The following is a 21,106-nucleotide window of genomic DNA, read 5'->3' as shown; positions in this document are numbered from 1 at the left end:
GCTGGAACCCAAATGTGATCACTGGGCTGGTCGCTGCCTGCCACTATGGCTTCTGTCTTATCCGCACTCCCTGGGCAGGGCCTGGACAGGGACCATGCATAAACCAGAACAGTGCAGGCCAGGAAGCTGATGAGCAGGACTAACTTGGGCTGTGCTCAAGTCTTGGGCTCCCAAACTTCAGGGATGTAAATCCTTCAGGGATGCACCTGTGAGAAGCAAGTGCCAGCCTGCTGACATCTGGAGAAGGATTTTGATGCACGGTAGCGGAGCAAACCCTGGGTGCTGTGTGATGCAAACAGCCCCTGCTCGAGCCATGGTGGCTGAAGTGTGAAAGCCTGAAAACGCAAGTGTTCCAACATGGACACGGGGTCAAAACACCACAGCTGCTGGCACCAACCTTTCCCTCCAAAGGCGCTGTCACCCTGTTGCCCATTTTAGGAGCTCTCTAAACAGAGTCTGGTTTAGTAAGGAGACGTTGTTTAATCTGCACAGGTGGAAGTTTCCACAAATCAAGCACCCCAAGAGGTAAAAAGTTCAATCTATTATATAGTAAAATTTACATGAACCCGCCCACATACTACATATTCTCCGCCCTCCTAATGCATATTTATTTAGGTGATGTAATCTGACGCAATGCCTGAAATCCAAAGTTCTTTATTTCATGAGGCAAATTCTATTGTGGAAATTATCAGGCGGCATTAGTTACTATGCAAAAGGTGAGAAAATTCAGCGTGAAGACATAAAATTCAGCTTGAAGACATCAACCCCACTAGCAGAACCTTCCTGCCATGGGACACCCCGCAGTGCCTCCTTGTCTGGGGCTGACACTTCTCGTGGTGCCCTCCCCACTCATCCCTTGTTTCACACATGATGCCAAGTGCCTTCGCCACGTGAATGCCCAACGTGCATCACCACTCGCTGAAGGAACAATGAATTTACAGCGATTATTGACAGCAGCCCCTGTCAGCTGCCAGCCCTGGGCAGTGACACACGCCTGTCGCTTGTGCTGCTGCTCGTTCGCTCGCGGGTTCAGAAGCGCGGGGCGGCGGGGCCGGACCGGAGCGGGGCCGCGGTCGGTGCCAGTGCCGCCCCGGTACCGCTGTCGCTGTCGGTGCCGGAGCCGCCCCGGGGCGGTGCCCGGCGCTCCCGAGCCTGCGCGGCGGCGGCGGCGGCCATGGAGGTGCAGGTGGCCCCGCTGCGGGCCTGGGACGATTTCTTCCCCGGCTCGGACCGCTTCGCCCTGCCCGATCTCAAGGACATCTCGAAATGGAACAACCGCGTGGTCAGCAACCTGCTCTACTACCAGACCAACTACCTGATGGTGGCCGCCGCGCTCGTCTCCATCGTGGGGTCAGTGCGCGGCCTCGCGGTGCGGCCGCAGGGCCGGGGCTGGCGGTGGGGTGGCCCCGGTCCCCGGTCCGGGGCTCTGCGACCCGGTTCGGTGCCACGGGAAAGGGTCCGGCCGGCGCTGGGCGGGATGCGAGAGTACAGGGGCGGGGGAGCTGCCTTTTCCTTTCCTCCTTTCCCCCTCTTTTCCCCTTACCCTCTTCCACTCCCCTTTCCCCTTCCCGCCCCTCCTCAAACCCCTGGTGTCGTTCAAAAATGTAGAGGCCTGGTTTACAGCCTCCCTCGGCGGGGGGACTCGGTAGCGGTGGGGTTTGTGCTGTGTTGGTGGGGTGTGACCGGCCTGAGGGCTCCCTGTGCGTTATCTCCCTTTCCCACGGGCTGCTCCTCCAGCCTGTGCCCGAGGCGGAGGCTGCGGACACCGCGCCCGGCGGAAGGCAGCGATGCTTGGGGTGCGGGATGTCGCTGCTGGCGGAGCCGCATCCTGCGCAGCGATCTGTGCTTCCTCCTGAACCTGCCCAGCGGGGCTGCTCAGGCTGAGACACGCTCAGCTTTGAATTTTAAAAAATGCATCGATAAATTCTGCCCTCTGTTACTGTCTTAAAGTAATGTTCAGGGCAAGCCCTTCTTAGTTCTGATCTAGCTCATACAGAAAACCTTCACTGTAAAATAAATAAGGTACTCCATTTCGTTCTGGTGGGCAAGATTCAGACCCTTTGAAGTAGGACCATCTGCTGGTACAATGTTGTGTCACACCCAGCATTCCTGAAGGGAATCAGGAAATAACCTTATAATCACCTTCTAAATCAAAGGCTATGTGACTCTATTTCAGGTACTGCTCTAGGATCTTTGGTCAGAATGCTCTTAAGCAAGACATGCAGCAGAAATGATGATTAAGCTTTTAATATGGAAACTGAAATATTCCACTCTTCTCAGCAAGCAACACACAAATGCTTAAATTGGAGAACTGCCCAGCCACCAGGCCAGAGTGGCTTTGGCTGAAGTACATCTTATCTCTTATGTTGCAGAGGCTTAGAGTGATTCCCCTAAATAATTTTTTTTTTTGCGGGGGGTAAGCATTCTGCATCCTGTTAGGGCTTCTGAAGCTGTTGACCCAGCATCTAAGTTGATAAAGATTCTCTGGCTCACGGGGGACTTGGACCTATGCTCTGTGGAAGGATAGGCTCAGAATCCTGCATTTTCTTCTTGATGCATATGATGGTTTTGGGTTCAGTATAGTGACATAGGCCTTGTTCTTGTGTATTTTGGTGGGGATATGTTGCAGTGATCTTTACAGACTACTAGGCTGGCAAAATGAGACTTCCATGGTCTTGCTGTTCTTCTGCCACTTCGTTCTAGACTTGTGTGTTCATTACCCTCATTAGCAGCATGATGCTGTAGCCAGCTCACAATGAACAGATAAATCACAGTGTCCCTGGAAAGCAGGGGGACAGCCCTTCTGCCCAAGAAGGGAAAAGACTGTAAATAATTTTGGTATCTCCCTGTAAGACAGGGACGGCCGCAGCTTTTACTAACCCTCCTAAATTCCTGCTTTTCAACTCTGATTGCTTTTCTTCAGATCAAGGGAGATTTTTCTCCCACTTATTTCCTACTAATGTGCTGAGTTGGGAGGTGGAGGAGGAAGAGAGCCACAGAAGATGGAAACTAATATCAGAACTGCAATTATAATATCTTAATATTGAGTGATAACCCTCTGTGTTGAACACTTACGGGTGAACAAGACCTGAAGTGGGATCTTTATCTCACATATTTTTTTTATTGCATGTCTTCGAGTCTTTGGTATGTGATGAACCTGATTCTTCTTACACAGAAGTAAAATCAGATGGGAGAATAATTCTGAAGGAGATGGGATAATACCTCAAGAGAGAAAAGGTATCAATTTCTTTTAATAAAAATATTTTTCATTTGGCCAGACTGTGGCTTTGGAAGAAAGGTAAAGTTCTCCTGATAAATTTAAATTGATGACTAAGTTGTCTTTCACTTCGTTCTGTAATGGGCAGGAACCCCTGATAAATGATGAATCATGGCTTTTTAGGAACTCCAGGGCTGTGTCCAGGCCTAAGGGCAGGATTATTGGAACCACTAATAAAGGGTCTTCCTGTGATCAAAACTAAACCTATGACCAACTCTACCTGGTCATAAGCCATCTAATTATATAGACAGACTTGAAATGCAAAGATAATATTTTCAGCTGTTGCAGTACTGTGGTTGTGCTGGACTGACACAGAAATTGTAGCCCGGAGCTTTCTTGATACTGGAAATACTTTGTGCTTTGTGCCACAGCTTTAGTTTACTGCCCCTCCTACAACAAAGCTGACCTCTCCAGCCTTTTACCTTCTCTCCACAAGGTGTGGAATAACCTTACCATGAGCACAGTGGAATTGTAATGATCTTTCTGCATTGTGTCCCTGCCTTTCTCCCTTCATTTGCCTTCTCCTGTAGCTACTGTTACGTAAATTAAGTTGTGTTTTGTAGTAATGCAGGTTTTACTTTCAGCCTACAGGACTGGGTAGAAAATAATAAACCAGTGAACAAGAAACTAAAATTTGTGGATTAGTGCCACTCCACAAATACAAGCTGGTGGTAGCAGCCACTCTCCCTCTCTGCAAATTCCTTGAAGAAGGACTCTGGACTTGTCTGCTTTTTCTTTTTTTCCCCCCTACAACTCTGTTGCAGTAGACTGCTGATAAAAAACAAGCTCTTGACAAAATTCTGCCCTTTCTCCTAGTTATAGAAGAACTGGACTCCCTGTTCTTACCCTGGGCCAGGGCCCTGTCATTGTGAGTCCTTTATGAATTTTTATTAAAATCGGAGCCTACAATGCCTCCCACATCTTGCAACTTCCCTCAAACAGTCAATTTAGTTAATAAGTGAAATTTGTCTGTTCTTCCACCTACTCCAACAAGGCCTCTCTTATCATGTACTTAAAACTTAACTACTTTAAATTCATGTAATTTCATCTAGGCTTTTGTTGCCATGTACTTGCTAAAAATTAGCTTCAAAATCTGACAGTTTTAAAAAAGCGTGCTGAGTTTCGGGATGCTGCATCAGAGTGCTCGTTCTGCCTTGGAATAATATTCTCCTTGCAGCCTGAGCTTTGATGTCTCTTTCCTTTGCCACTTCTTCAAAACATCTACTGCCCATCTGTACAACCCTAGCAGTCAACAACTGTGTCATATTATTTTTTTCCATGTTTCTTCCCCAGATCACTGCCTTAGCTGATGTACTTGTAGGGATTCCCTTTGTTGGAGCAAAGACTCCAGGGCAGCAAAATGTTTAGTTTCTCTCATGCTTGATGAAAGACTGAGTGAGCAAAACACATAGTTTTAAATCATGTTGCATAATAATATTGGTGCATAACTTCATAAAGGTCTGGCAGTTCTGCAGGCAGGAAACCGTCTCCTGTTCTCAAAGCTATGCAAGTGAGCAACAGTAGGTACAGAAGCATTGCTAAATCCATGGATGCTGAGGACTGTCCCTCGAGACAATGTGCTATTTATAGTTTTGTGTGCTACCTGTAGTTACAGCTGTATAACCTCAGTGCAGCTCAAAGTATGGAGAGAGAGGAGGTAGAATTTCATCTTTCAAATTATTTAAATTAATAGAAATGAGCACATTTTAGTGCTCTAACCTGCCCACTGCTTGGGCTATGATGGAGCAAAAAGACTTCTAAGGAGGAATTTTCATGTTTATTTCAGCCTAACTGAGCTGCTCTAAAGTAAAAAACTGTTTTCAATGACTGCCAGTCTCCTACTCAATGCCTTTGTTCAGACTTGCCTGGTCACATGTGGAAGAAACAGATGTGACAGCAACTGCTGAATAATCACCCCAAGACAGTCATCTAAAATGGAGATGATATGAGGATGGAGCTATCTTGCTTTTGCTTTTTATGTGGCCTATCCTATTTCTGGACTTGTGCTGCTGGAGGCTACTTGCCTTACACAAAGAATGTGCCTTGCCAAGCTGTTTTTCCCCTGTGCTACAGCTGTATGTCCTCCCCCTCTCCTGCTGTAAAGCTGTGCACAAGTGTTCAGGTATGAAACAACCTGACAAGAAGAGGTGATGTAATAACTCACTGAAAGCAGAGCTTTTTGTGTTTCCTGGTCCTGTGTGAGAATTCTGACCTGTTTTGTGATGGATGTAGGGCAGTGCCTAGAAATATGAATCTAATTTAAAAAAAGTATTTAATCTTCATCTGTTTCTGCTGGCCAGGGGTAGCTGCCAGTACTTCTTCCCACACAACTGCACCCCCAGCATCCCTGCTCTCCTGAGGCTGCTTCTACCAGTACAAAGTGTTCTATGGTCCTACTTGACACTGGACAGTGCCCATGTCCCTGCAGCCATCCAGGATGTTTCTTTTCTTGTGTTTGTTTTCATTGTTTCTACTTTGTATCTAGGTGGATGCTGAAGGAGGCCTGGTGTCTGCAGGGCAGCAGGAAACTGAATCTGGGTGATGGCTTTTCCTTGTCACTTTGTCCCAGCTGTACTGGAGGTCACAGCGTCCCACCAGGGTTGTACCTTGTCACCACAGAAAACAAAGGAGATCATCCAGCTGGGGTGCTCTCAGCTGTTGGCACCCCCAAATGCTGTTAGTCCTGCCACACTCACTGCTTTCAGGGTCAGAGAAATTAGTGGGTTTTATGTCCAACCTGAAAGAGTTTTTCTTCACCTAAGTCCTCTGAGCAGTATAAACTCAAGTCACCTTACCCTTGCCATGCTGGTAGTTCTGTGCATTACATTTTTTGGTATTTGAGGTCTCATAAATCCCTGCTAAAGGGAATTATATTTAGAAAGTATCTTGTAACATACTTAATGGCTGGTCACTTACCTTTCCTCTGCATCTCTGAAAGGCTTCCAGCCTCCTTGCCTGAGCACAAATTTGTCCTGTTGTGTTCTGACCTCTGTATAAATAGGGCTGGTATCAGTGTTGGTGGTTCAACAGTAAGGTGACTTCTAGAGCTGTTACACAGCTCTCTTATTCCCAAGTCTCTGTTCTAAAATAACATATCCCTGTTTTTTCCTTTTTAGCTTTTAGCTATTGTACTATTGAGAGCAGCATGCTAACAGATCTGAGCAAAACTGGACAATGGAGTTCTGCCTGCCTTAATACTGCCATTGTTGTAGAAGAATTTTTTATATATGAATTTCTAGGATAATCTTAGAGAGTGCTGTAAATTATGCTGTGGGCGAGTCAAGCAGTAAAAGGGTGGCTTTGGCATATAACACCCTATCCAGCACTGTAATCAGCAGTAGTGAAGTCTATGGACACATGGCTGATAAAGTGAATGCTGGTTTTCAGTGGCAACTGTGATCCCCATCTGTGTTCATGTGGTTCTGAATGCCTTCACTTGATACTTCTGTTCTCTGTTCCCTTGTACACGTTGGAATGCAGCCCACTTCAGAAAACATGTGACTCAAATCACTCTCCTCAGAAAAGAGGGATCTTCTGAATGCATTCTCCCCTCACCCCTCTTCATATCCCTTACAGCCAGGCACTTACACAGAACCTGTGTAGTACCAGAAGGAAATGTAGAGCAGAGAACTCTTTGTCTCTTCCTCATAAATATGGAGGGATGGTTCTTCACCACAAGTTTCTGAAGTTGTAATAAGAGTAACAGGAAGCATAGGGGTGATAAGGCTTTGAAAGTATTTTCCAGGCACATGGAAAGTGTAGAGTGGAGCTCAGCCTAGATCTTTGTTGCTTCCAGGATTATCTTGTCCATGGATTTTTAGCAACAACAACAACAACAACAACAACAACAACAAAAAGATTGCTGTGAGTTGTATAAGTTTGGCCATTTCTGCTCCAAGACAGCTGAGGTGTGGAGGTGAATCCTACTTTAAGAATCTCACATGTCCAGTGGTACATATATAACCCAGGCACCAGTGTGGTCCAGTCATGAGTCACCCTCCTCCTGCTGCAAAGGAGCACAGATGAAACTGATTGCTTTCCAGAGCAATGCTGTTCACTTTTTCCAGCCTGGAAACTTTAGATTGACAATTCAGAGCTAAATATAATCTGGCTGGCTACAGGGAGTGACTCAAATGCAACAAGCAAGTCTGGCCTGTCACCACTTCCAAAAAGCCCGATTGGCTTTTCAGCATGAGTAGCAGAAGCAGGTGGGGAACTACTCTGAATTTTAATCTTTTTCTGTCCAGCTGTCCCCTTCCCTGTTGGCACAAGTGATTTGAAGAATCAAGAGCCATTCCTTGCTGTGAAATAATTCTTGAGGGTTCTTCCTGCTCCAGGAAAACGCTCCCTAGCACTGCAGGTAGAGTGTTGGCAGTACCAGCAGCAGATTTCTTCTGCCTGGGCCGGATGTGAAGCACAGACCACAAACCATAACATCCTCCTTGGCAGAGGGGAGGAGTGGTGAGTCACTGGGCTTGGTAGCTTTGGAGCAGCAGGATGAGCTGCAAAGTCTGCAAGAGTAAACCTTGAGTATGTCTTCCTTTATTGGGCGCTGTCATGCTGCTGCCATAGTTGTAATAGCCTGGAGGCCTCAGCTGCTGTGCAATCAGATCAGTGCATGTCAAAGCCAGAAAATCAGAATGCACACGAATTCACATAACTTAATACTACTTAAGTGAAATACCATAGAGCCTGGACTCTGGGTGAGTGCAAAAACAAGCTCAGCAAAGTCATTGCTGAACACTTGATTCTGAGCTGGCTCTAAATACCTGGGGAAGTGGTTTGAGCGGGTGACGTTTCTGCCTTCGTCCAAAAAGGGCCTTGCTGTTTATAGTCCAGAGCTGATCCACTCCATGACTTGGTTTGCTTGGAAACTCTGATAACAATAACAGAACACAAACCTCAGCACTGATTCTTTTGCCAGGCCTGGCCCTTCCTGTAAGACCTTTTTCACATACTCCAGCTCCTTCTGACTCAGGCATGCTTTCTTGGTACTGGGCTTCTATCTGTTGTGCTAACAGTGGTGAGCTACTTTTGGAGGTTCATACAATTCCTTTGTTTGATATAAACCAATGAGAAGATTTATTCAGAAATGAGAAGTAGTGAAGTAATTTCCTTTACACAGTGTTCTACCTTTCCCATTTTGCAAACCTAGACAAGATAGCATTAAGAGTTAGTTCATCTGAAGGCCTACCCTGAGCCCAGTTTTGGTCATGTGAAAAGATCAGTCAATGTTGTCTCCATCTGCTGTCTGGATATATGCTGACTCTGGGTGTGATATCAAATTAGTTGATTGCAGAGGTAGGAGGGGTCCTGGTGGGCAGTGCTTCTGTGATGATGTGCTGCAGAAACTCATCATCCTGAGCTGAGCTCAGGAAGAGAACATAAAGACAAAGATTATCCAAATTCAACACTAAAGGTTTCTTCTTCAGTTGTGCTTTTTATTTAGCTCCTGCTAAGGACCTTGGTGAAGGTCTTCACAACACCAACTTCCTTTTTAATGCCTTACCTCCCTGGTAAACATTACCTCTGAGCTGGCTGATCCTCTATGGACACACAAGTCATGAAGGTTCTGAAACCGAACTCTTTGGTTGTTGTTCCTCTTCTCTCCAGGTTTCTGAGTCCCCTGAACATGCTCATTGGTGGCACTGTGGTGGTGCTGGTTTTCCTGGGCTTTGTGTGGATGTCACACAACAAGGATGTCCTCCGCAAGCTGAAGAAGCAGTACCCAACCACGTTTGTCCTGGCCATCATGCTGTCTAGCTACTTCCTGATCTCCTACCTGGGAGATGTCATGGTGTTCATGTTTGGGATCACACTTCCTCTCCTCTGTAAGTATTTGTTCTCTTCTCTGGGGGCTGGAGGTGTGTGACCTGAGCTTTTTCAACCAAGTCTGCAGAGTCTAAGTCAGCTGTTAACTTTGCTGTCTGTGTTTAAATGGTCCCAAAGCAGAACTGGGGGAGGGGGCACAAAGCAGCACAAACCATCTTTAATGTTATTATTAAATGGGTACCTGTGGTTACTTCAGCAGTCATTGATACATCATCATCTTCCAGTAAAGTCACAGTGCTGGGATGTGTCTTAAGTGCTGCAATAACTATGCATTCCTTGGGCATTAGCAATTAATGAGGATGCTTTTGTCATGCAGTGATGTTTGTCCATGCTTCCCTGAGGCTCCGGAACATACAGAACAAGCTGCAGAACAAGATGGAGGGGATAGGCTTGAAGAAGACCCCGATGGGCTTCATACTGGATGCTCTAGAACAGCAAGAGGATAGTATCAACAAACTGGCTGACTACATATCTAAAGTGAAGGAGTAAGCAGCTGCAACATGGCATTTCTGCCTGTTGCAGGAGTGTAGTTGCTATTTACTATTGTTCAAGCTTGCTTTCAGTTTATGTACAAAACAGGAAATGCATGTGGTACAGGTTAATAGTTGCAGGATACAGGTATTCCAAGGTCTTCAGGGCTCCTCTAAGAACATAAAAACAGCAACTTTTTTTCTATTGTATAGCAAAATGTTCTGGTGTTTACACAAATACATACTAACTTAACCATGTTTGCTTGTCTCTTCTTCTGGGGGTAGAGGAGGAAGAGGTAGAAACCTATGGAATGCAGTCTCTCAAACTGTCTTGTAGCAAATTGGTCTATTAAAGCAACATCCCTTTCATCTCAGTTCTAAATATTGCAGTTCAGCCAGGTCATGTTGCAGTTCATGCTGGGTAGCACCTTTGAGGCTGGTGATGCTCAGATGAGCTGGAATGTATCACAAGCAGGTCTCTCTTGCATCCTCCAAATCCCTCCCTTGAGTGCTCTGTATTACAGAGCCACGTTACCAGCGTAACTGGCATGTGGTAAATCTGTGTAGTGCTTGTAGCCAGTCTGGGTTCCTGTCCTCACCTCACAGCCCTCCTTTAGCAGCCCTAAAATATCTAAATAGCTGTAAGCATGTAGAATATACATGGCACTGCCTGCCAGTCCCAGTAACATTTATCTTCAGGTTCTCCAAAATCCTCATCCATAATGCTGCTCCCCTCTGTAGGAGAGCCAAACTTCCTTGTGTACCAGCTAAACTCTGGCCAAGCATGGGAGAAAAAGAAATAGGTTGGATGAGCTGAGTTTCTACCCCATGGATGTTTTTAAATACTGCTACTTTAGGACTTACCTGCTTTGGTCTGCACAAGCTGTTTGTAGCTGGAGGTGTATGTGTGTTCTTGAGCGTGGGTCATCTTTTTCCTTCTTCTCACCCAGAATGCAGAGATACAGGTCAAACATGCATCTGTTGACTCTGTACTTCCAACACTCCTCTCAAAGGAATAAACTGGATTTCAGGTTTACAAGTAAAAGCAATAAATGTCAAGATAAAATTTTTGAAAACCCATTCCAAATTCATGAAGATATTTGCCTGTTAAAACTCCTGATGTTGAAAGCAGTGTGGGGGATTCTTTTATATATACACGACTTAACTACCAGCTCTGATGGAATCATCTTGATAACAGGAGCTTACCAACAACAGGGGGGAAAGTTGTCCAGGTGAGACTCCATTTCAAATATTCTTGCATTTCTCTTTTCTAACCAAGTAATTAATTTAACAAAAAAGCAAGGATCCTTGAAGTTGAAGCTTTTATGTAACTTGCCATGCTGTTTTCATAGTGAACTGTGTAGAACTCTGAACATGTCATTCCATTTAAGTGTTAAGGTGATCAGTATTTATCAAAAATGTCTGTATATTCCAGCTGAAGAGTCAATGGCCTGTTCCTCACTTGTAGCGCATGGTCTTTGTTTTCAAAAACTGTTTCCACACCTAAAGAACATAGTAGCCTATGACTTCATCATTACAGTAGCATTTTAAAAACTGCACAGTTATGAAGAAAAATAAATTCTAATGGTTGGAAACTCGACCTTGTGGATGTGTCTGTGGTTGGGGTGGTGGGACATCTTCTGTCACCCTGTGGCTCGTGCCACAAGCCTGTGCTGGGGATTAAGCTGCTGGCTGTGATTGCTCTGTGTCAGCTTTGTTGAGGCCCAGGGGACCTCTGAGTTGAAATGTTCCAGCCTTGCTCTTGCATCCTTAAAACAGCTGCTCTACAGAGGTGGAATACTTAGGGTATTTCTTCATGCAGCTTTGGTCTCTTATGTAACTCAACTCTACTTAACTGGGATTTCACATTTCTCTTAATTACCTGAGAGGGATTTCTGCTTCTAGGATTACTGAGAGCTGTGCCTTGAGCAGTACTGGTACCAGCTCTGCTGCAGTCAAACTAATGGTGTGATGTCTGTGGCTGCCTCCCTCCTCCTGTGATCACTGAGAAGCTGCTCAGTGGGAGAACATGGATCAGAGCAGAGTTTCACAGGTCATGCTCTATCCACCCTGGAAATTCATGTTTGGCAGCTTCTGGGTGTAGCAGTAATTGGTGCCTGGCAGCTTGAATTGGAGATTGTAAAGCACTATATTATATATTCCTTTGTGCTTCCCTGTCCCAACTGCTGCAGTCTGAGCTGCACCAGCCTGGCCTTGAAGCCAGTCTGGAGAGCAGTGTGCTCCAGCAGCTTTCCTGGGCAGTTACTTGGTGCATTTGTCACTTGCTGCTGTGCTCTGTGCAAGGGCTTGGTTGGAAGTACCAAGCTTCTTCTTTTCCTGCTCTCCACCTTTACAAAAAGAGAGGGCTGCAATGAAAATTACTTTCTATTTTTAATGTCACTTCCCTGTTATGTGATGCTTTAAAGCTACTTACTCTGTCTTGGGTAATACAGAAACCAGCTTTCCCAAGTTTGGGGCATTACCTTTGCAAACAGAAGCAGAGCTGGGGAGCTTTACAAGTTTGGAAGGTGGAGATTGGAAAGAGACCACATGATAGGTACCAAAAGGACAAGACCAAATGAAAATTTGAACAAGTGACAGTAGAAACTACCTTGGATTCAAGAGGTCTTGGACATTGCTGATACAACAGGATTATGAAAATAAACATGGGAAGGGGGAGCAGGGTGGGTGGGACTGGGATTTAGCTGCCAGGGGAAGGTTGCTAAGAGTTACCACTCAGAGATGAACTCACCTGAAGGAAATCCTTCCAGGAGCTACAAAGCTGTGCCTTTGGACTAAGCAGCCACAGGAAGGTGCATTTTAGCACAGGGAAAGCCTTTGTGCTTTCCCTGTGCCTTATAGCTTTAAAAAACAAAATAGCCTCTAAAACAGTTGGTCTCTTGTGGATGTATTTCACAAGAGTGTGACTTACCTGTAGCTGCTGTACAAGAAATACAGCAGAACTTACTGTGATCATAAAGAGGGAGGAGAAAAAAAAATCACAAAAATATTAAGGAAAAATTGACTTGTGTATATGCAGGTTTTACCCCTTCAAATCCAGCCCTGCCAAGATGAGACATGCTATTCACACATCATTCTAGGAGGAATTAGGAGTTTCATAAACCCCTGGAATAATGGTGAGGCTCATCCTCCTGCCACAGTGTGGAGAGAGACCTAACATGGCATTTCAGTGCTCTCCAAGGTGGCTGCAAAGAAGGATTGCAGTAAGAGTGGTGAATCACAGGGAATGAACATCACAGTTCTCAAAGCAGAGCGTGGCTTCATCTTTTAAATGCTGATCAGGTAAATACCCACTAGACATTGTTCTGAGATAGAGGAAGCTTGGAAGGTGTTCATTGTACTAAAGCAGTCGTTCTGTGAGGGCTTTGTTAGCAATGGAAGTGCTGCACACTTACAGAGAGAGCTTTATTTCATTTCTGTTTCCTTAGCCTAAAAAATGAAGCTGTATACATAGAAACTAAATACATTTCTCATGGACAAGAGAGTAATAAAGTAGCATGTGTGTGAAAAGAAAGATAAGATAAAGCACAGCCTGTTCCTGCAGAATCTGGCAGCAGAAGGACAACGTGGAAGCAAAATAGTTTGCTGACAAACTAGAAAGACAAGGTTATTGATGCCTCTGAGAAAATACTCCCACAACAAACTGAAGCCTCAAATCCACTTGGCAGACAGATGGCAGCTGATTGTTTGATACCTGATGGAAACACTTAGCACTGACTTTTCCCATGCCAGCCATTTTCAGCACACTTAGACAAGTGTGTATCACAAGCTTTGTTCCCAAAGAGTTGAATACACCACCTGGGTTCTGCAGAAAACATCTGCTGAAACAGTTCTAAGCAAAACTTGAGTAGTCCTTATTCCAAGTTGTTTTCTTCAGGTCAGTCTGGTCTCTCACTCCAGCTGCTTTGGCAACGGCACCTGGACAAGGACATGAAGTATTAGGAGGAGGAAATTTCTCAGCCTTATTTACCAGGGCAGTTTAGTCTAATACAAACCCCCAGAAACTAAAATATAACACCTGGGAACTCCAAGGAGCTCTCGTTGGGAGCTCTCTTTTATTTGGAATGCCTCACTTGATGTTTGCAAAGCCTAAGGTCTAGGAAATCAGTCTGAAGGCCTTGAGTCCCACCACAGAGAGAACAAACACCCAGCTCAGCTCAAGCAGCAAAACTCTGTTTCAGAAAAGAAGTTGAGGGAATTGAGGCAAAAAAGGGTTACCAAGATCACAGAGGATGGGCAGAATAACACCCTAATGTCCCAAATCCAAGCCAGGTAGTCTGATGACAGAGGCCAAAAGAGAGCCAACCAAAAAAATCCCCAAACAATCCACCAAAACAAACCACCCCAAGCCCCCAGTATGTGTCCATTGTTTCCTCTTTCCATGGGCTGTGATAGCAATTGTTACCTGGCATATTTAGGATGCAACACGAATTGATCTATCTTTAACCCCACAGCTCTCACGGATAAAATCCTCCTGATCATTTTGGGGGAATGCCTGTGGATCAGTATCACCCCTGGCACATGGCAGCACCCAGGTTTCTCACAACTGCTGTCCAAAACAAGGGCTGTGCCTGGCAGAGAACGAGTGCCATTGTCCTCCAGCCTCCTGAGAGCTGGGCAGGCAGCAGCTCCCACAGCCACGAAGGACCAGCCTGCTGTCACCAGCACAATCTGTGAGCTGTCCACAAGCAGGTCTTCTTGTCTGGGATGTGGAACCAAAATTCAGACCCTAGACTAGCCTAGAAAGGCCAGAAATGCCCTGGGGAGAGGCCTTGGCTGCAGCCAAGTTGGACTGGCCAGCAGAAACTCAGAACCCCAGACCTTGCCTATGGTACAGAATGTTCAGGGTAATCCTGGACCAGAATCTGAGGTCACTGCAGAACCTGCACCTGCCAAAATATCAAACAAACTACTCTGTCTGGAATTTCTGAGGAAATAATTGTTTCTTTGTAGGTATAAATGAAAGAAAAATTAGTCCCACTATATTAAAATGTCAATATTGAAAGAAATGATAATTACAAAATATTACTTGACTATTTTTAACTACAAGGGATTTTCTGTCCTCCTCCTCAAGCCTTGGCAACACAAACAAGCATCAAGCTACAAATACATCAGCCAGCTTTTAGGATGTCTTGAATTAATGCAAGGGAATATAACAGTTTAGGAGAGCAAGAGGTTAAATCTGGTGGCCAGCATTTTGAGAAGAAGCCCATCAATTTGGTACCCAAGTGAGACCATACCCAAGAGGCAGTTTTCAGTTTGGGACTGGCATTCTAAAGTCAGGATGATCTTGAGTTCACTTGAGTTGACCACTGAGCCAACTTTCAGTGGCAAAATTTTACTTGAAAACAAATATAAAATCCTCTTCAGTACCACTACTCTCTTCCCACAACCTAGTTCCATCTTCACTACTGGTGGATCTAATTTCTTTTTTTCCTGTTAGCACTAGAATTTTGCAATTTATCTTCATGAGGACAGACAGAAGAATGAGCAGCAAAGGACCATTAAATAATACACTCCTTGTTACTGGGTGAGGCAGGCAGGAGCAGGGCTGCAGACTGTGAGTCCAGGCTGGACTGCAGTGTGTGCCAAGTGACAGTGCTCTCTTGTATAAAGTGAGAGCTAAGGAAAAACACAGCTATTGAGGAGAGAAAGAGGGGGTTTGTGGGGGACTGATGTGAAAAATAATACCTGTTGTACTCCTGAAACAACAGTCTTACAATAGCACTGGTCTGTCATAACTAATACACTGTTGGGAGGATAGAAAGGTTGAGTTTCTGTGGGTTTGTTCACCTCCTGAGTGAATTTCCTTTCTTTTACCTTGTGGATGCAGCCAGGGATGCACAAGGCTGCAGCCTGGGTGTGAGCTCCCTGTGCAAGCCATACCTCAGTGCTGCTGGAAAACAACCACCTGCACGCCAGGAGTGGCAGCCTGACACAAAAGGGTGACAATGCCACGTGCAGGTGCATTTGCCAGCCCTGCCAAAGCCCAACATTTCCAGACAGAGCTCAGAGCACAGCAGGTGAGTGCCATTCCCTCCTCTCAGAGGCACCGCTCTGCACTCACCGGTTTGAGATAGGCGACGTTGCTCTGGCGGATGTCGTTGAGGAGCTGATCTCTCGGGGTTATTTCCACCAGGGGAGGAGGTCTTCTCCTGGGAACTGGTTTAAGTGTTTTGATGACATCTTTGAGGTTGGTTTTCTCAGCGGGCTCCACGTACTCTGGCACGGAGGGTTTGCGCTGAGTTTTCTTCAGCTTGACCACTTTGAAGCTGATGGGTTTCTCCCTGGATGGCTGCTCGGGTGCTGGTGGCCTCATGTTCTCCTGCCTTTTGCTCAGTGACACAGCTGCAGGGATGGGGGGTTTGGGGGCTTGTGGGGGCTCCTGCATCCTCAGCTGGGCCAGCGGTACCCCCAGCATTTCCCACATCCCAGGAGGCAACCCAAGTCCATTCTCCAGCATTGCTATCAACTCCTTCTGCTCTTTCATCTGCTGCTGCCTTTGCCCCTCTTGCCTCTTTTGCCTCTGCTTGTCCAGGTTCCTGCTGAGCAGGTTGGTCACCACCATCCTGGGCCCCGGCAGCTCGAAGTGATAGCCCATTTTGAGGAGGGTGTTGTTGGCTTTCAGCAGCCTGGCAATCTCCATCTCTGCCTGGTGGCCCAGCAGGCCGCGTTGGTTGTGGAAGCGGAGCTCCGTCAGCGTCTCGTTGTACTGCAGGCAGCGCATGATGGCCACGATGCCTTTGCCAGAGATGAAGTTGGAATCGATGTTCAGGGTGGTGATGCTCCTGTTCTCCCTCAGCATGTTGGCCAGCGCGAACGCCACATTGTCGTCGGCCCCCACGTTGGCCAGGCTGAACGTTTTTACGTTCTTGTTCTTTTTCATGGCATTGACAAAATCGATCAGCATCTCCTTGGGGACGTTTTCTATGTTGTTCAGGTTGAGCTCCTTCACGTCTGGGTTGTTTTTTCGGACTTTTTCTAAACTGTCTTCTAAATTGGTTTGATTTCCTGAGGGCCTGGCACTTAGCTTCATGAAGCTGGTATCCAGTGCTAACTTCTGGGGGATGTTCAATTTTGATATTTTCTTTTCATTTTCTTTAGGTTTTTCTTTGATTTCTCCTTGTTCGTTACCTGGCTTCGGACTTATCTGGTTGATATGACTGCTCTCATTGGTGTAATTCTTCTTTGTTTCCAATTCAGTCTCATTTTCTTCTTCTCCTTCTTCTTCTTCTTCTTCCTCTTCATCATCTTCCTCTTCCTCCTCTGCTTCTTCTTTCTCATCCTCCTCCATCACTCTCTCCTTATCACTTCTATCTTTCTTTGTGTCCCCAGATTGTGTTCTTGACTCAGACACGTGCTCATTTTGGTAATGTCTCTCTTTTTCCTCTGTTCCTGGCATCCTTCCTCCAGCCACCTCGCTGCTGCTGTCAGCCTCTCCTTCCATCTCCTCTGCAGCCCTTCTCTGAGGAAGACAAAACCTCACAGCTGAAATCGTTTCAAAACATCTTTGTTACAATAACTTTCTGCTCAAATAAACATGTAGCAGCTGGATTTAGATCCTTCAATGCCCATACAATAGAGAATAACCCTTAAAAGTGCCACTGCTGTAAATTCAGGCTGTACCAGCTTGCTTGGGAACACAGGAATAACTTGTTCCTAAAGAGGCTGCAAACCAGTTTCTCATCTTTGCCTACTAAATTAAGTGCTAACAATTAAATCCTGAACATATTTAATGATATGTTAAGATGGTCTTTGAACCCTTTTGAGGCTTGAGAGTTTCTGATCCAAAGTCTCTTTCTGGATTTAGTGTAATCTTTATAATTTCTTTGACAAGGAAGTTTCCTTTGTATGCCACAAAGCACTGGACTTCAGGGTGACCCCCTGATGGTTTGCTCAGCCCAAGGAGGAGTGAAGAGGACACATTGTGACCACTGTGGAATCATCCAGCACAAGGCACAACAGGGCCACCAGCTCTGGCAGTCCCAGAGCATCACACCTAAGGCAGCACCTCACTGAAGATAAACTATTAGCTCAGTTTGGAGTCCAGAGACAAGAAACCAGCCCCTGCACAAAGCAGTTGCAGGGCAGTGAGGCTTCTATCATACAAATAAATTAGTTGCAAATATCTACCCATTCCAGAGGCACTCCTTGCTGAGATTGTTCTTGGTCAAGCATCTTTTTGCAATCGGTTCCTCCATCACAGAGAAATACCAATAAAGCACTAATAAAATCAAGCTATTTCCTTAGATTTGCACTCTTCAGGCAGGACAGTGCCATGGCTTGGGCTGCACCCAAAGTCAGACAAAATGGTCCCAGTCACTTCTGCCCTTGGGGCTGTGGTGGTGAATGGGTTTGGATGGGGATTTTTTGACCAGCTGTGAATGCAGCAGCCAGCTCCACACCCAGGTTTCAGATTTAACCTCTGAAGTGTTTACAAAATTGTTTCTTTGAGTGTAAGAGTGTTGCAGGAGGAGAAAAATTCCCAGATTTCCCCTGGTCTCCAAAGGCAGCCCATGAAACCTGCCTTGGGAAATCTGGGATGTGCCACACTAGTGTGTATTAGCAAACCACTTATATTTAAAGTAAAATTAAAATAAATCAGTTACCTCAAATTCACTTCTAGTGAACTTCACATTCAAGTATGGATGTGTTTCATCTGGCCAAGTTTCAATTCTATTAACCTATTTTTAAGTGTAGCCCTCATCCTGAAAGATATCTAGTATGACCTTAACTTTATTTCAAAGTCATGGGGATAGTCAAATAAATTTAAGCATTGTATTGAGAATGGTTGAACTAGTTCAAGAGTTTGCATGCTTGGTTGTTAATGTTTCGCCCTGTTAAAATACAGTGGTTTGGGATTTTTCTCCAGTATGCCATTAAATTCTGTCAATTAATAATTTAATTTGTATGATTAATATAATCTTCCATGGAAAAGCAACATGGTGTTCTTCCATATGCAAAATCAAACTAATTAGAGTTACATCCTCCAAAACTGATCTTGTGACAGTTTCTCAGTGATTTGCTTTACTCAAATCAGAATTAGGGGTTTTTTTTCTATTAAAAAGCTTAAGTAAATATTTGGGAAAAGCAATTAAAAAATTACTAACCCTGACATAAATCCAAGCTGGATTCTATCACTGATGAGGCTTTTAGGATTAATCTACATTTGTTTGTACTCTACCTTACGTAAGGGACAGAAGCAGAGGCAGGTTAAGGTATTAAAGCTACAAAACAGATCCCACTGCTGATGCATAATAAATATTTGTGATTTTTTTTTTTTCTTGTTACCTCAGAGGGCAAGAGGGTGACAGGAACTCTCTCATCCTCGAGCATGCGTCTGGATGCCTTCTGCCAGTACAGGTAGTCAACCAGGGACCTGTGGTCGAAGCTCCCCGTGGGGGGTTTCTCTGTCTGATCCCTCTGTATCATTCCAGTCGGGATTTCAGGGTCTGGGGCCATGACTTCCATCTCACTCTGCAGCTCCTTCAGCTCCTCAGGGGACAGGTTAGCCAGGATTTCATCTTCATCAATGTCCTCAGGACACACGTCTTCATCGGAGTTTTGGCCAAGTTCAGACATGTTCATTCTTCCCTGCTTCCTCTAACACTTTTTAAACCTAAAGAGAAAGATAAATTTCAAAGGAGTTTCTTTTTTCCCCCCTCACTAGCAGTAGTTGATCCTGTTAAAACTCCAAGTTCATGTTTTGGTCCTGAGCTGTGGCAGCTCCTGGGCTCAGTGTGGGACACAGCCCGTGCAGCTAAGTCTATATTAAGCTGCACTTGGCTGGATAAAGAGAATTTATGGCGATGCTCCATTTTCAGCAACCTGTCAGCTGTGCAAACCCTTCTGACATTTCAGTGCAGCTGGTGTGTCCCCCGCTGGGGGAGGCAGAAGGCAGACATGTTCCAGAGGATTCCTGGGACACTGCACTGCTCAGGGCATCACCCTGGAATCGCCAGAGCAGGATGAAGAGGCATCAGTGGCACCTGTGAGATGTGCAGGTGAAATCTGGCCTCTGGGAAGAATCAGAAAGGTCTCTGTGTCCATAACATCTCCAGTCTATCTCAAAAGGACCAGAGACCACAGGCCCTGCACTGCCTTTGGCCAGGTCTAAGCCCTGGCTGACTGTCACAGGGGGTTTGGTGTGAGTGCAGCCATCCTCTGTTGGTGACCTCTCCCAAGCCTCACATCCTGGTCTGGGGAAAGTCCTCCAAGATGGAAAAAGGCAGGTAGAGCTGGTACAACATGCACCTTGTGCCTGGGGACAGAGGTCCATGCAAGGACAGGCACCAGCCCTTTGAAGCAGCCCGAGTGCTCCCAGGGAAGCATTTCCCACAGCACATCCCTGCTCCCATCCAGGGGCAATGCCACTGCCTGCTCCTCAACTGGCCTGGCCCTGTCGTGAACATCATTTGCACTTTCAACTCTTTTTGGCTGACAGTTCATCTCCTGATCATCCTTCTCCTACTTTTGACTATTTTTTTTTCAGAATTAATAAGCAACTACAAAGATTTACTTTGTTATATTTGTAGACCTGATGTAACTCCCCAAATGCCTCTTTTTGTTAGGTGTCCATTTCATCCAAGTGCCTCCTCCTTTCTTCAGAATATTTTGTGGGCTTCTAAATTCACAAAGCATCACCATGTGCATAGTTTCTTTGTACCAGCAGAGTAGCAGGGGTGGCTAATTTTGCTACTTACAGTTTAGGCCATTCATTGGATTAGGAAGATTTCCTCCCATAATTTCAAATTTTCTTTGCAGGGGTATCAAATCAAATCCTCACCTTGCAAATGCAGCTTCCATAGGAGCAAAACCATGGGGGAGAGGCCATGAAACCATGCTCTGCCAATTTTTAAGCCATATTTCTCATCACAGTGTCAACCATGCTCTGCTGGAGTCTGCCAGCAGCAAAAAAGGCTCTGCATGATGATAGTGATTTTTTTGCTGTGTTTTGTAACATGAAACATGGATTTTTAAGCCCTGTTAACCTCTATTAAGAGTCCATTATCCAAAGGTCCTCATTTGATTCATGCTGTTACACAGCAGGGAAGAGGGCAAAAATTTAAGAACAGCATAAGTGGCAAAGGAAAAGATAATAAAAACCCAAGCCAAGAATGCAATGGCTCCATTTTCCCCTTTGGTATTTCAGGGACATCTTTATCCTTGTTTTATATCATGCAGTAGCAAGCACAACAACAGACCCACACATCAATCTATCTGCTCCTGCAGCTCTAACCCCCAGTGATTGCTGCCCATAATAGAACCCATAAATGGTTTCCTGGTGTTCTCAAATAAATCAGTGCTCCTCAGCAGCCAGTATGCTGGTCTCCCAAACCATGCAGTTTGGGCCCCAGAAGCTGTCTGTTCAGTGCTTGCTTCTCACTTGCTAATTTCTTGCCTGTAAATAAAGCCCCGTGCCACCTTCTTGGGTTTCCATGATCTTCAGCCAGGCCACCTTGGGCCATGGTCTTGTCAGATCATCTAAGTTAAGCAGGGTCAAACC

General features: G+C 45.5%; 2 protein-coding genes across 2 annotated transcripts; one reads left to right on the top strand and one right to left on the bottom strand.

Moving 5' to 3' along the window:
* The first annotated feature begins 1,131 nt into the window (after positions 1 to 1,131).
* ARL6IP5 (ADP ribosylation factor like GTPase 6 interacting protein 5) lies at positions 1,132 to 11,179 on the top strand. The gene is made up of 3 exons (XM_030227993.2): positions 1,132 to 1,350; positions 8,891 to 9,108; positions 9,426 to 11,179. The coding sequence occupies exons 1-3, from the start codon at positions 1,175 to 1,177 to the stop codon at positions 9,596 to 9,598; spliced, it is 567 nt and encodes a 188-aa protein (XP_030083853.2). The 5' UTR covers positions 1,132 to 1,174; the 3' UTR covers positions 9,599 to 11,179.
* Positions 11,180 to 12,938: 1,759 nt separating this feature from the next.
* On the bottom strand, positions 12,939 to 19,336 carry LMOD3 (leiomodin 3). Its single transcript, XM_018915218.3, has 3 exons — positions 18,892 to 19,336; positions 15,668 to 17,065; positions 12,939 to 13,518 (listed from the first exon to the last, which is right to left on the bottom strand). Exons 1-3 carry the CDS (start codon positions 19,186 to 19,188, stop codon positions 13,492 to 13,494), a joined length of 1,722 nt encoding a protein of 573 aa, XP_018770763.1. The 5' UTR covers positions 19,189 to 19,336; the 3' UTR covers positions 12,939 to 13,491.
* Positions 19,337 to 21,106: the final 1,770 nt, after the last annotated feature.

The sequence above is a fragment of the Serinus canaria genome, chromosome 12 (genome assembly GCF_022539315.1).
Source record: "Serinus canaria isolate serCan28SL12 chromosome 12, serCan2020, whole genome shotgun sequence".
NCBI classification, from domain to species: Eukaryota; Metazoa; Chordata; class Aves; order Passeriformes; family Fringillidae; genus Serinus; species Serinus canaria.
Note: the sequence above shows the minus strand (reverse complement) of the source record. Positions and strands in the feature narration are given on the sequence as shown.

What these genes read in the sequence shown, in the direction of transcription:
- ARL6IP5 (XM_030227993.2), top strand. Translation starts at nt 1,175, where the DNA reads ATGGAGGTGCAGGTGGCCCCGCTGCGGGCCTGGGACGATTTCTTCCCC. An exon ending in GCGCTCGTCTCCATCGTGGG is followed by an intron (nt 1,351 to 8,890) that starts GTCAGTGCGCGG and finishes TCTTCTCTCCAG; the next exon opens with GTTTCTGAGTCCCCTGAACA. An exon ending in GATCACACTTCCTCTCCTCT is followed by an intron (nt 9,109 to 9,425) that starts GTAAGTATTTGT and finishes TTTGTCATGCAG; the next exon opens with TGATGTTTGTCCATGCTTCC.
- LMOD3 (XM_018915218.3), bottom strand. Translation starts at nt 19,188, where the DNA reads ATGAACATGTCTGAACTTGGCCAAAACTCCGATGAAGACGTGTGTCCT. An exon ending in TCACCCTCTTGCCCTCTGAG is followed by an intron (nt 17,066 to 18,891) that starts GTAACAAGAAAA and finishes TGTCTTCCTCAG; the next exon opens with AGAAGGGCTGCAGAGGAGAT. An exon ending in ACGTCGCCTATCTCAAACCG is followed by an intron (nt 13,519 to 15,667) that starts GTGAGTGCAGAG and finishes GTCCTTGTCCAG; the next exon opens with GTGCCGTTGCCAAAGCAGCT.